Source organism: Hylobates moloch, unplaced genomic scaffold (genome assembly GCF_009828535.3).
Source record: "Hylobates moloch isolate HMO894 unplaced genomic scaffold, HMol_V3 SCAFFOLD_1, whole genome shotgun sequence".
NCBI lineage: Eukaryota > Metazoa > Chordata > Mammalia > Primates > Hylobatidae > Hylobates > Hylobates moloch.
In genome coordinates this window covers 187,452,984-187,467,437 of record NW_026652276.1, presented here as the reverse complement: position 1 = coordinate 187,467,437, position 14,454 = coordinate 187,452,984, and the positions used below count along the sequence as shown (strand labels likewise).

Sequence of the window (14,454 nt, the reverse complement as noted above, 5' to 3'; positions counted from 1 at the left end):
TTATGTCTTTTGCAAATTTGGAACATTTTCAGCCATTCTTTCTTTAAGTACTTATTCCAGCCTCATATTTTTTCTCCTCTCTTTCTAGATCTCTAATGACACAAATATTAGATCTTATAGTCCCAGAGGCCCCTGAGGGCTTTTAAAAAAATCAGCCTATTTGTTCTCTGTTCAGGTTGGATAATATCTATTATTTTATCTTCAAGTTCACCAATTATTTCCTCTGTCCTCTATTCTAATGTTGAGCCCATCCACTGAGCTTTTTATTTTGGTGGTTGTATTTTTTTTTAGTTCTAAAATTTTCATCTAGTTCTTTTTTATATCTCTTGATTCTTTGCTGAGATTTTCTATTTCTTTGAAGTAGCTTTGTATTTTTCATTTAAGAGTGTTCATAATTGCTTATTGAAATATTTTTTGATGGCTGCTTAAAATCTTTTTTTTTTTAAATCTTTTTTATATAATTCTAACATCTTTCTCATCTCAATGTTGGCATCTATTGATAATCTTTCTTCATTCAGTTTGAGAGCGTTCTGGTAATTTCTTATTGAAACCTGAATGTTTTGGGTATTACATTATACAACTCTGGATCTTGTTTAAATCTGTTTTAGCTGGTTTTCTGACACTGTCCTAATGGGGGTGGGATGGGCACTGCCTCAGTACTGCCAAGTCAGAGTCCAGATTTCTCCTCTGTTTCCACTGACACCTGAAATGGGGAAAGGAGCCCCTCATTACTGCTGAATGGAGGTAGGAATTCTGGCTTCTCAATAGGGCCGGGGAGGTGGGTAGGATTGTCTTGTTATATTCACCACATGGTCTCCACTGACACCGTGGGTACGGATTGCCTGTTTACTGCCTAGCAAGGATTAAAGTCCTGATTTCTTATCCAGCTGCCTCTCATACCACCCTAGCAGAGGTGGTGGGGCTACCTTTCTATAGCCTGGCAAGGGTAGAAGTCATAGTTTTTTTCTATGGTGTTTTGTAGCAGTAGGAAAATTATTTTCTAAAAGCTTTCCATTTTGTTAGGCTGCCCCTCCTTTCCTGGTCCTATAGCTAGAGAGAAGATTTTGTTGGGGCTTTTTATGTTTGCATCCGTTGGCATTTTGGGGTTGTTGGCTTGTCTAGCACCCAGTCTCAGATGTGCTAGAAAAAGAGAAAAGAAGAAGAAAGGAGACCCAGGAAACTCACTGCCATGCCCTTCTTTGGGTTCTCTGAGGTCTCCAGCCTGTCTGCTTTCTCTTTTCCATTTTTCAGAGTCTTCTTATGTATACTTTATATATAACGTCCAAGGTTTTTAGTTGCAATTAGCGGGAAAAATAGTGAAAGTACAGGTATTTCTATAAGCAAAAGAAAGTCCTATCCTCTCAGTTTATATGGTCTTTATGTTTTTCACATTGAGCACTTTTAGAGCATATCAGGGTTTGAGATAACTTTTGTATAAAAATCTAAATTACTTTTAGAATAGGTCTAATGACAAGGCTGAGTTTTTTCTTGCTGAATCATGCTATATTTAACGTCATTTAAGCCAGCAATTAATGCTATCTCCTTGGTTAAGTACAAAATGTAGAATGTTAGAAACAATTCTGAACTAGATTTAGAGATCTAGGTTCTAGCTCAGAATCTTCCACTCTACAGCTGTGACCTTAGGCAGATCTCTTGGCATCTCAGAATTCTCATCTGAATTAACAATGTTGGACTCATTAGATGATCTCTAAGTTTCTTCTAGCTGTAAAGTTTTAATTTTCCTCTCATCAATGCTACTACTTTAAAAAAATATGTAGACATTCTGTAATACAGGGCTTAAAGTATGTTGATTAAACCAAGTAAAATCCTCAAAAATAAGTAAGACAAATAGGAATAGCTTTTATTGAATGCTGTGTTCCAGGCACTACAGTGTTTTATGAATAGTCTCTCATCCAGTTCTTAAAACTTTGAAGTTAGAAGTTACACTCATTTTATAGATGAGAATGCTGAGGCTCAGAAAGGTGAAAAATGTGTCTAAGAATACTTTTTTTGTAAAGGTATAATTGACCCCAAGTTTATTTGATTCCAGAGCTGATGTTTGCAACCACTTATATAGATTTTCAAAATTTTTTTGGCCACTTTTCAAGAGGCAGATTATTTTATAGAAATTGGATTCTAAAGCAATGCTTCTGGGTAGCTAAAAGATACATTTCATTTAATTTTTCCCATCACTTTATTCGGCTTGGATTTATTTTTTAACTACATAAATATTGAATACAGAAAGTAAATACATACAGCTTTTTTGTTTATTATTATTCATCACTTATTTAGCAGACATAGGAGGCATTATTACCCTTGAGAGGTAAAAGAATAAACTAAGGGTTGTAAAATATTATTATTCAAGAGCGAAAATTTAATTTGCCAACTTTCCATAAACTTCATAGTATCTCAAGAAAGTCTCAGGAACTAGAAGAGATACATTATTTCTATGTGTAAATTTTGCTCATTTATGGAGAACAGATAAGGAACCATTTGCAAGACTATTAGCGTTAATTAAAAGGTGGAGGTCAAGAAAAAATTAAAAATAATAGAGGAAACAGAATAGAGCAAATAATGTCAAATTTAAATGTATACAATAACATAAGGACTTTATCATATTAGTTCCTAAAAGTATTTCGTAAAAAATATTGTTTGGTTTTAAGTAAATTAAATGAGCATGCATTATAAAATGAACTCTTGAATACTTGGCAAGTTGAGATCTTATGTTTTCTTAGAACCAAAATTGTGTTTAAAAAAGGTTTATCTTCTTAATTGAAGTAAGTTCTATACATTTATGTAAATATCTGGAATATATTTATGTGGCAAAGACCCTGAAGAATTTATAAAACGATGATTATCAAGGAAGGGAGGGGATTCCAATATGAAAAGCCAGGTCTACTTTGATCCTTGTTTTATCCTTGTTTTTCCATTATGAAGCCCCCCTAACTTTCCCATGGCCCACTCTAGATTTTGGGTATTCCAATGGAAATTATTCAAATTTCACTTTACTATATGTTCTCAGAATTATGGAAAGAGCAAATCGTGATGTAAAGAGTTGTTGCTATATCATTCCTTTATAAGGATTTAGGAAGCTGGTATTTGGCTCTGTAATCTTGTTCTGAGATCAGAGTGTGCTTTTCTAGGAAAATGATTTTCTATTCAGAAAGTTACCATGATTTTGCTAGAGAGCTGGTTCCTGGTTAGATGTTTTATTTTTGGCATAAGCCCATTGTGTGGAGTTTTATTTTTGCCATAAACTCATTGTGTGGTGAGCGCTTTCAAGAATTCAAAATCTCTGGTGTAGAGCTTTCAAATTATTTATTTTAGGTTTTATTGAAACTGAACAAACAAAATATTGTTCATAAATCTATTATAAGACAGAGAAAAACTGCTCAATTCTGGGTGGGACAGAAGTAGGAATAGGGGTACAGCTCTGTCCTTGGTCATTCTATTCATGCATAAAGCATGTTCTACTGAATTCCCTAGAGTCTGGACAGCACAGTTTGAAAAACCTTCAGTGAAATACAAAGATCATTAGATTAGAAATCGAGAGATTGAGAATCCCAGTTCTGCTATCAGCAAGCTGTATTACTGAACCTCTATGGGTATAGATTTCCTCACCTGTTAAATAAGGAGAATGAACTAGGTCTCTTTCAGGTCAAATATTTGAGGAAACCATTAGCAACTATATGTAAATCACAAAACTCCTATACTTTATTTGTTCACTGCTGCAAAATAAGATGTTTCCTGGGTAAAATCCACATGCCCACCTCAAAGTTCTAAGTGTCAGGAGATTTTTTTTTAAAGAAATTTAAAGGAGTTCTGTGAAAATTGCAGTATAAAATATCTAATTGTCCTGTTCTAAGCAGTTTCAACATTTCTGACTCTATTTGGGATAATCAGTGGTATTTCACTGATTCATTCAGCAAACACATTGAGTGCCCACTACCTGACAGGAATTGAGTTAGGTATAGAGGACAGAAAAGATGACTAAAGCATGTCCACTACTCTCCTCCCAATACAAAAGGTAATGTGTTTTTAACAATTTGTGTTTTTCAACAAAACCTTATCTGTTGTCTGCGATGATGCATCCTTTCTAAATGATAGGGATGGCTCTGACATTTTAAAACTAAATGAAAAACGAATTGGCATCCATAAAGAACTGTGTATTTAAAACAATATTTTCTTTTCACAGAATGACTTTATCATAATAGATCTTTGATCAACTTGAGCAAAGAGTATTTAGTTTTATAGGGTATGAGATGCTTTGCTTTCTGGATAAGCAGGGTCTCTCTTAAATATGAAGATGGCTCCAGTGTCCAGAGGGAGACTAAAATCTCTCAGCTGCCAGCCACGCACATTACCTGAATGATTCTAGATTACTACTGGCTTCTTGAGATGGGCTGGGGTCAAGACAGGGAAGAGTTTTGAACGAAGATGCCAGCAGAGGCCTTTGAGAGGGTGGATGGGAATTGCGAAAGGCCCATTTCCCCTAGACTTAAACCCAAATTCCCTAGCTGTGATACCAGGAACATCCTTCGGGGAAATCTCCCTTTGTTATTCACACTGGTAGAGCTCCCAGCTCAATCCACAACTGCACACCCCCTCACTCTAAGAGTCACTCTTCCCATGGTGGAGCCAACATCCACCCTCTTACTCTAGACGTGGCAGCCCTTCTAGATCCACCCAACCGTTGACTTACGTTCAAAGGCCATCACCCACCCCAGCACCATCTTCCAGGAACTGGCCTCTCCCCCATAAGTCCCCGCCCCTCTTCTGAGAGCACCCAATGGGTGGAGTCGGGGCTGCGGTGGGAGGGGCCTGAGGCGGGCACATTTAAAGAAAGGCAGCCGGCGAAAAGAGGCAAGAGAGGAGAAGAAAGAGAAACCAGGGGGGCGAGGCGCCGTCCAATGACAAAGCCCAGGGGTGGGCGCCGGCCGCCATCTTGTACCGGGCGGCAGGATATTCGCCCGCGTCCTCCGCCCTCGGAGGGGGAGGGGCGGCGGCGGAGGCGAGAAAAGTAGCGAGAGACGCCAGCAGCGGCCGCCGCGGCGGAGCCGACGCGGACTGGGACGGCGGCGGCAGTAGTGGGACCCGGCGAGCGCGAGCGGCCCCGAGCGGCCTTCGATGCCGTGCAGCATGAAGAGGCGGCGGCGCCGGCCCGCGGCCGCCCGGGGCGGCGACTTTAGGGGAGAAGACGGGGCTGGGTTGGAGGCGCGGGAGGAGAAGGTGGTGTACTCGCGGTCGCAACTGTCGCTGGCTGACAGCACCAAGGCGCTGGGCGACGCCTTCAAGCTCTTCATGCCCCGCAGCACGGAGTTCATGAGCTCGGACGCGGAGCTCTGGAGCTTCCTCTGCAGCCTCAAGCACCAGTTCTCCCCGCACATCCTGCGCAGCAAGGACGTCTACGGCTACTCCTCCTGCCGGGCCCTGGTGCCCGACCCCCCGGGGGCCCCAACAGCCCGCGGCCAGGCGCGCCGGCCGGTTCCGCGCGCCGCGGCCAGGAGGAGGCGCCGCGGAGCCCGGGCGGCCGCTGCCCGCAGGAGGAAGCCCCGGCCGCCGCCACCGCCGCCGCCGCCCCCCGAGGAGAGCTGCCCGGCCAAGCCCGTGGCCCCCGGGCCCTGCTTCGGGGGCCGCACCCTGGAGGAGATCTGGAGGGCGGCCACCCCGACGCTGACCACCTTCCCCACCATCCGCGTCGGCAGCGACGTGTGGGGCGAGCGCAGCCTGGCGGCAGCGCGGCGCAGGGCGCGCCAGGTCCTGCGAGTGAACCTGGAACCCATGGTGAGGCTCCGCCGCTTCCCGGTGCCCCGGGCATGAGGCGCGGCCTCCAGGGCGCCTCCTGCCGGCCCAGACCCTGGGACAGACCTTCCGCCCGGAGGAATGAACAAGTGTCAGTCGAGTGTTTACAGATCCGGCCAGGACCCCGGCCCCCAGTGCACTTTACGCGCGAAGAAGTTGCCGGATGGTTGTCCCTGTCCCGGGCCGCGGCGCCGTCGTCTTGGACGCCGGGGCAGGTGTGCCCTCTGCTGCCTCCCGCACCCGGGCTGCGGAGGGAGGGGACAGCCGGACCCGCAGGGGAGGTCCCTTTCTTCCTGACCCCACATTGAGACGTCTCCAGGACCTTAGGGGCAGATCCGTTTTCTCCCAGTTGGACTCTACCTCACTGGTCTGGAAGTCCTCCGAAGACATTATTTTTCCAAAGGAATTTGGTTTCGTGCTTGTGTAATAAAGCCAGAATTTACTTGCTCTTTATCTCCCTCTTTTTTATTTCACTGCCACCCCTCTTTCTGGACAGAAGTTCGAACGTGGTGTTGCACTAGTTTGTGCTCAGGGTATTCTGAAGCCCACTCGTTTCCTAATTTTTACTGGATTCCAAAACTTTGATCGAGGATATTTTTTAAGAGGTTCAAGCTTGTGATTGTTAGTAGTGCAAGGATTTGTATGGGCTCAGTGATTACAAAATACAACTGTTTAAACATTTTCAAGGTGTTTCTAAAGGTTTTGTATTGAAGCAATGTTTATATTTCCTGAGCTCCTAAAAATGGTAGAATACACATGAAAACTTTTGTTTAGGAAAAGTTAACTTGTTAAATTCTTTTCAATTGAATAAAAAAATGAGTTGAAACCATATGGTGTGTGATTAAAAAAATGAATAAATTGTGAAGAACTGGTTTTGGTTACAGGAGTCACTGGAATCCGACTGGAGATGATTTGGCCCCCTATCCTGGTCTAACATACAAATCCAGGAATATTATGCGTTAAAGTATTTTAAAGTACATTATCCTTGTAATGTATTTTAACGTTAAAATACTTAAACGCATAGGAGAGATGGATGTGTGTAAACATGACTAAAATGATAAACAGAATACCCATTAGAATTCTTAGAACTATTAATGATCAAGAGGGGTGGAGGCATTTCTTGGTATCAAATAACTGGTTGAGGTTACTTTGGGCGAAATAAATCTATTTCCTTTTTGTTTTTGTTGTTGGATAACAAGAAATGTCTAGACTAATATTCATCAGTTTTACAAACATAATGAAAATTAGTTGCCTTTTAGTTGACATTTTTGTCCCAACATTTTTTTAACCTTTTTGCCACTCATTATATGTTTGCAGTTCTAGGTCTTTGACAGCTGAAGACCACAGGAATCAAACAGGCGAGCCACACAGAATACTGACCCTTCTTTACGCTTTTATAGTGTTTATACCATATGGCCCAGTGTGGAATTCTTGATTATCCAAGTGCCTTTGGTCATTTGTGGCAGGAAAACTTAATAGTTTTTAGCCAGCAGTGCCGCAGCCAGCTTTTACTGCAATACCTAAAGGGTCAAGTAGTGTTTTTGTACCACTATTATTTCAAATTTAAGTATTCTGCCATGAAACGATCCATACTGGGCTGGAACTTGACATGTGAAATCTTTAATACTAAAGCTTATCTCTGCTTGGCAGCTTTTTAGGAGAATAATGAGAGTTACAATTTTGACTCTTGTGTTCCGAGAATTCAAATGGCATAGCTTTCTGAAATGAGTATTTCAAGTTTAGTAGTCCATATAGGAGTGTTGTGACTTTAATTTCAGTGTTCTTGTTTTGTTAAAAGAAAAAAAATTATATATATACACACATATATATAACTTGATGCCAGTTTTCTAGTAAGCCTCAGTCTTTTATTCACTACTCAATGATAATGCATTGTACAAACACTGTCACATGAGTAAATAAAAATAATTCTTTAGAAGATGGAAAGTGTTAAATTATATTGGTGATAGGAAGCTTAGACATATCTTTTGGTTATTAGCTTCCCATTGCCAATTGTATTTCAGATGCATAGGGTTTTCTTCCCAAAAATATATTGTTAACTTTTATAGCTAACTAGCAGCTGGAAAAAATGTATTTGTACAACTTCACTATTGTATATAGTTTTATAATAATGAAAAATAAACTCAATGGCCATATTAGAATGCAATTTCGACATATAGCTTATCTAGATAGTTTTCCAGAGGATTTTGAAATTTGGCTTAACTGGGAGGATAACTGCTCAGCACACAACTGAAACATAACCATTGACAGCATTTATTTTAACTGAGATTCTTGACATTTTTCTCTCCTATGCCTTGTTACTTTAGCATACTTGAACTCACATAAATGCTTCTTTGGATTACATGGGCTATCTGATTCCATTTTGGATCTGATTGTCCATCTTGAATTCAATAATGGTATTCATCTGGGCTATTAAAAAATTATGCCATTTCTAGTCTGTGAAATAAGATGTAAAAAATCTTTATTTTTGCCCCTTCCTTTGGTAAAAACCTATGTTACAACTTTTAAAATGTGAAGCAACATCTAATACAGTTGACTGGTATACTAATAGGAAAGTGAAAGTATTTCATGGGTACTTTGTTGCAGAATGTGAAAAGAAACTTGGCATAGTGGCCTTTATCATGAGGCATCCACTTACTTGTCCTCTGAAGTGAAGTCTGTATATAGTTTTTGTGTATAGTTGTGTATAGTGTTTGAAAGAAATCTCATGGTCTTCGTTCATTCTCTTGCCTTCTCTTTTATCTCATATGGCACAAGTAGAGGGGGAAGCCAGGAGGAAATTCATCACCTAGCTATGCTTTTATTTGATTTTTAATTCCTGAGTGCCTAAATGTGGTGACTGGCACCTCACATAACTTTTTGAGATTCCTGATGTCATTTTTATCCTTCCTGTCAACCAGCAATGTATTTTTATGTTACTAAAACCAGTAACGTCATAATTGTTGAGGGCAAGCTTCATTGTTGATAGTGCAAAGTGTCGCTGTTGTGATGTGTATTTATTTTATTCAAGTTTGAATATTGACAAGTGTAACTTAAGCTGGTGACTCACACCTATTGATCTGCTGTGTGCAAATGATAGTACTATTTTTTAGAAAACTCTTAAGTAAATTTTAAAAATATTTGAATACAAAATATCTGAGCAATTTTGAACTCAAAAGTTTTTCATTGTTTTAAGGATTGCCACAGGACTCTTTAGTGGTTTTTAATGGACGTATATGCCTAATATTTACTTTATTGGTGTGTTTAAAATATTTTTTGATAGACTATTATGTCTTAAGCGCATTAGAAAACAATCGTTTGTAATGGAATCAAAGTGTTCCCTGGACAGTTTGATGTGCTTATGGTTGAGATTTATAATCTGCTTGTACTTTGCTTTTTAACTTATTAGCTGTAAATAAATTTTAGAGAATACACAGTGTCTAGTTTTTCTAATGATTTGAACATTTTTGAAATGGTATTTTGTATTTGCGTGTGACTCAGAAAACATCTTAATTTACAATTTGATAAATTTTGACTTTTTTTGTGAACTTCAAACTCCCAGAAATCTCGAGATTTGTTTTTTATGCTATCTCGGGAGTCTGTGTTCCATCAATTCTTTAATTATCTAGTGAATTTTTAGGATGGCGCTACAAGCCCAACTTATTAACCAGTTTGCCAGCAATAAAATATCCTACAAAAAAATGCATCAAAATTCAGAATTCTCTAAATCCTGACCCGAGGTGCCCCTGTGACGATGACAAAATGTCTAAAGCTCTTGCTCTTTCATAGCATGAAAGGAAGTAAGAGTGCTCCATTTGAGTACCAGTGGTATGGGCTGTTCCACAGAATAAGGGCAGGGCTAGAATTTTCATTAGAGTCTAGAAGGCAGAAGTGGAGTATTAGTGAACAGCACAGCAAGAGCCAGATTCATAGGCAGTACTGTGTAGGCGGAATTTGTCTTTGTACCTCAGTTCCTATTAGTTTGAGGCAGCTTAGTGTAATAGTTGTGGAGTCACAGTGCCTGGGGTGGAATTATTATGCAAACCTTTGTGACTTACAAGTGTTGAGACTGTAAGTAAGTTACTTAAAATATTTGTGCCTTAGCTTCCTCAACTATCAAATGTGATTAGTGAAAGAAACTATTGGGATATTATAAGGATTAATAACTACCCCTTTCAAAGGGTAGTAATGCTAGACACATAGGAAGTACTAAATAAATGCTATTAATTACAGGTATGCACAGTGAGAATAGGTATATATACTGACAATGGTCTGTTGTGAGTTTAGCTCTCCAGGTTTCTCAGCATCCCAAGAATATTGTGTGGTCTGGGAAAGCTGTAAGATAAATGAAGAGAAGAGAATTTGTGCATGAATAAAATTGAAGATATAAGGAAATCATAATTTTTTAGCTTGCTGACTATGCAGTAGGAGATTGGATTAAGTTGATTTATTACAAATTTCCTTGTTGGAGTTTTTTTTTTTTTTTAAATTCACACCTTCTTTTATTATATCTAAGACATTTGAATGTGCTGTTAGGTGTTTTAAAGTATCTGAGAATTTATAACAGTAATAGATTTAAAGCTATTGATCCAAGAACTTAAAAGTTTTGGACTACATATTTGCTTAGAGTAAGCTCAGTAAGTGTTGCTTATAAACGAAGTTAATTTATATGCATAGAACCAAGCTATAATTAGTTTGTATAAAGTTTATAATTCAGGTGTTAAAGGAAACAAAGTGAGTACAATAGCTGTGCTTGAAACACCAGAAAATTATTACTGAAAGTAAAAAATAATCTTGAATTTGAAGCATTGACACACTCATTTTTGGATGTCAGATATAAAGCCCGTAATTTAGATCTAATTCCTCATAGCACAGAGAATAGAACATCCTCTAAATTGGTGAACAAGCCAAAGTTGCAGTTATTTGAAGTTGACACAAAATAATTTCCTGGAAAATTATTAGATGAAAGTCATACAAGGACAAGAAGTTAAAAATTGAGCCTAATTGCAGATTTCATAAAAGTAATGACTTCTCACTGTCATCACTCTCTTGTGTCTTGGTAAATGTCATTCTAAACCATGATCTATAACATAATAAACATATCTAAAGCCCAACTGGAAGGTAATAATCATAAAAACACCAAACAGTATGTTTAGCCCAGAAAATTTGAATAAGTAGTCTACTGAACCCCAAACTGGACTTATTTAGCTTCCTAAAGCATTCATAGAAAAGTTAAATTGAGATTCTTCCAAGTAGTACAATTAACTGTAAAATGTGTACATATTTCTCTTTTCAAGGAATTTTTTCAAGTACATATTCTTTAAAGAGTACAGAAAAAAGAGTGTGGCTTAGGGTTCTAAATCTTACAGAGTAAAAAAATTATTGAAGCAAAAACAAATGTATAAAAAGTACATACAAATGTACAGTTTGATGAATTTTCATAAATTCAATAGGCTCATGGAACTAACACTCAGATTAAAAAAATAGTTATGAGTACCCCTGAAGTCCTCCCTAACACCCTATCTGTCATTACCTACTCACCTTCTTGCCGAAGATAACCATTATTTTGATTTCTTACAGCATATTTTTTGCTGATTTTTGAACTTTACATAAATGGAATTATTGGTCATGTGTCTAGCTTCTTTCACTTGAAATTATGTTTGTGAAATTCATATTGTTGTATGTACTATAATTGTAGATCATTTATTCTCATTGGTGTATAGAATTCTACTGTGTGAATATTCCACAATATATTTATTCAAGTCTTGGTGGGCATTTGGGTAGATTCCAGTTTGGAACAATTATAAATAAAGCTTTGAGGGTGGAGCCAAGATGGCCGAATAGGAACAGCTCCGGTCTCCAGCTCCCAGCCCCAGCGACACAGAAGACGGATGATTTCTGCATTTCTGCTTGAGGTACCGGTTTCATCTCACTAGGGAGTGCCTAACAGTGGGTGCAGGACAGCTGGTGAAGCGCACTGTGCGCGAGCCGAAGCAGGGCGAGGCATTACCTCACTCGGGAAGCGCAAGGGGTCAGGGAGTTCCCTTTCCTAGTCAAAGAAAGGGGAAACAGACGGCACCTGGAATATCGGGTCAGTCCCACCCCAATACTGCGCTTTTCCAATGGGCCTGGAAAATGGCACACTAGGAGATTGTGTCCCGCACCTGGCTCGGAGGGTCCTGGGCCCACGGAGTCTCGCTGATTGCTAGCACAGCAGTCTGAGATCAAGCTGCAAGGCGGCAGCGAGGCTGGGGGAGGGGCGCCCGCCATTGCCCAGGCTTGCTTAGGTAAACAAAGCAGCCAGGAAGCTCGAACTGGGTGGAGCCCACCACAGCTCAAGGAGGCCTGCCTGCCTCTATAGGCTCCACCTCTGGGGGCAGGGCACAGACAAACAAAAACTCAGCAAGAACCTCCACAGACTTAAAGGTCCCTGTCTGACTGACAGCTTTGAAGAGAGTAGTGGTTCTCCCAGCACGCAGCTGGAGATCTGAGAACGGACAGACTGCCTCCTAAGGTGGGTCCCTCACCCCTGAGCAGCCTAACTGGGAGGCACCCCCCCAGTAGGGACAGACTGACACCTCATTCAACCGGGTACTCCTCTGAGACAAAACTTTCAGAGGAACTATCAGACAGCTGAATTTGGGGTCTCACGAAAATCCGCTGTTCTGCAGCCACCGCTGCTGACACCCAGCCAAACAGGGTCTGGAGTGGACCTCTAGTAAACTCCAACAGACCTGCAGCTGAGGGTCCTGTCTGGTAGAAGGAAAACTAACAAACAGAAAGGACATCCACACCAAAAACCCATCTGTACATCACCATCATCAAAGACCAAAAGTAGATAAAACCACAAAGATGGGGAAAAAACAGAACAAAAAAACTGGAAACTCTAAAAAACAGAGCACCTCTCCTCCTCCAAAGGAACGCAGTTCCTCACCAGCAACGGAACAAAGCTGGATGGAGGATGACTTTGATGAGTTGAGAGAAGAAGGCTTCAGACGATCAAACTACTCTGAGCTACGAGAGGAAATTCAAAACAATAGCAAAGAAGTTAAAAACTTTGAAAAAATATTAGAAGAATGGATAACTAGAATAACCAATGGAGAGAAGGGCTTAAAGGAGCTGATGGAGCTGAAAGCCAAGTTTCGAGAACTACGCGAAGATTGCAGAAGCCTCAGTAGCAGATGCGATCAACTGGAAGAAAGGGTATCGCTGATGGAAGATGAAATGAATGAAATGAAGAGAGAAGGGAAGTTTAGAGAAAAAATAATAAAAAGAAATGAACAAAGCCTCCGAGAAATTTGGGACTATGTGAAAAGACCAAACCTACGTCTGATTGGTGTACCTGAAAATGATGGGGAGAATGGAACCAAATTGGAAAACACTCTGCAAGATATTATCCAGGAGAACTTCCCCAATCTAGCAAGGCAGGCCAGCATTCAGATTCAGGAAATACAGAGAACGCCACAAAGATACTCCTCGAGAAGGGCAACTCCAAGACACATAATTGTCAGATTCACCAAAGTTGAAATGAAGGAAAAAATGTTAAGGGCAGCCAGAGAGAAAGGTCGGGTTACCCACAAAGGGAAGCCCATCAGACTAACAGCTGATCTCTCAGCAGAAACTCTACAAGCCAGAAGAGAGTGGGGGCCGATATTCAACATTCTTAAAGAAAAGAATTTTCAACCCAGAATTTGCTATCCCGCCAAACTAAGCTTCATAAGTGAAGGAGAAATAAAATACTTTACGGACAAGCAAACGCTGAGTGATTTTGTCACCACCAGGCCTGCCCTAAAAGAGCTCCTGAAGGAAGCACTAAACATGGAAAGGAACAACCGGTACCAGCCACTGCAAAAACATGCCAAATTGTAAAGACCATCGAGGCTAGGAAGAAGCTGCATCAACTAACGAGCAAAATAACCAACTAACATCATAATGACAGGATCAGATTCACACATAACAATATTAACGTTAAATGTAAATGGGCTAAATGCTCCAATCAAAAGACACAGACTGGCAAACTGGATAAGGAGTCAGGACCCATCAGTGTGCTGTATTCAGGAAACCCATCTCACGTGCAGAGACACACATAGACTCAAAATAAAGGGATGGAGGAAGATCTATCAAGCAACTGGAAAACAAAAAAAGGCAGGGGTTGCAATCCTAGTCTCTGATAAAATAGACTTTAAACCAACAAAGATCAAAAGAGACAAAGAAGGCCATTACATAATGGTAAAGGGATCAATTCAACAAGAAGAGCTAACTGTCCTAAATATATATGCACCCAACATAGGAGCACCCAGATTCATAAAGCAAGTCCTCAGTGACCTACAAAGGGACTTAAACTCCCACACAATAATAATGGGAGATTTTAACACCCCACTGTCAACATTAGACAGATCAACGAGACAGAAAGTTAACAAGGATATCCAGGAATTGAACTCAGCTCTACATAAAGTGGACCTAATAGACATCTACAGAACTCTCCACCCCAAGTCAACAGAATATACATTTTTTTCAGCACCACACTACACCTATTCCAAAATTGACCACATAGTTGGAAGTAAAGCTCTCCTCAGCAAATGTAAAAGAACAGAAATTATAACAAACTGTCTCTCAGACCACAGTGCAATCAAACTAGAACTCAGGATTAAGAAA

At 40.2% G+C, this 14,454-nt stretch overlaps 1 protein-coding gene across 1 annotated transcript; it reads left to right on the top strand.

Annotated features, from left to right (window-relative positions):
* Positions 1-4,886: 4,886 nt before the first annotated feature.
* Positions 4,887-5,926, top strand: CCDC71L (coiled-coil domain containing 71 like). Its single transcript, XM_058425779.1, has one exon. The coding sequence runs from the start codon at positions 5,128-5,130 to the stop codon at positions 5,818-5,820; it is 693 nt and encodes a 230-aa protein (XP_058281762.1). The 5' UTR covers positions 4,887-5,127; the 3' UTR covers positions 5,821-5,926.
* The last annotated feature ends 8,528 nt before the right edge of the window (positions 5,927-14,454 follow it).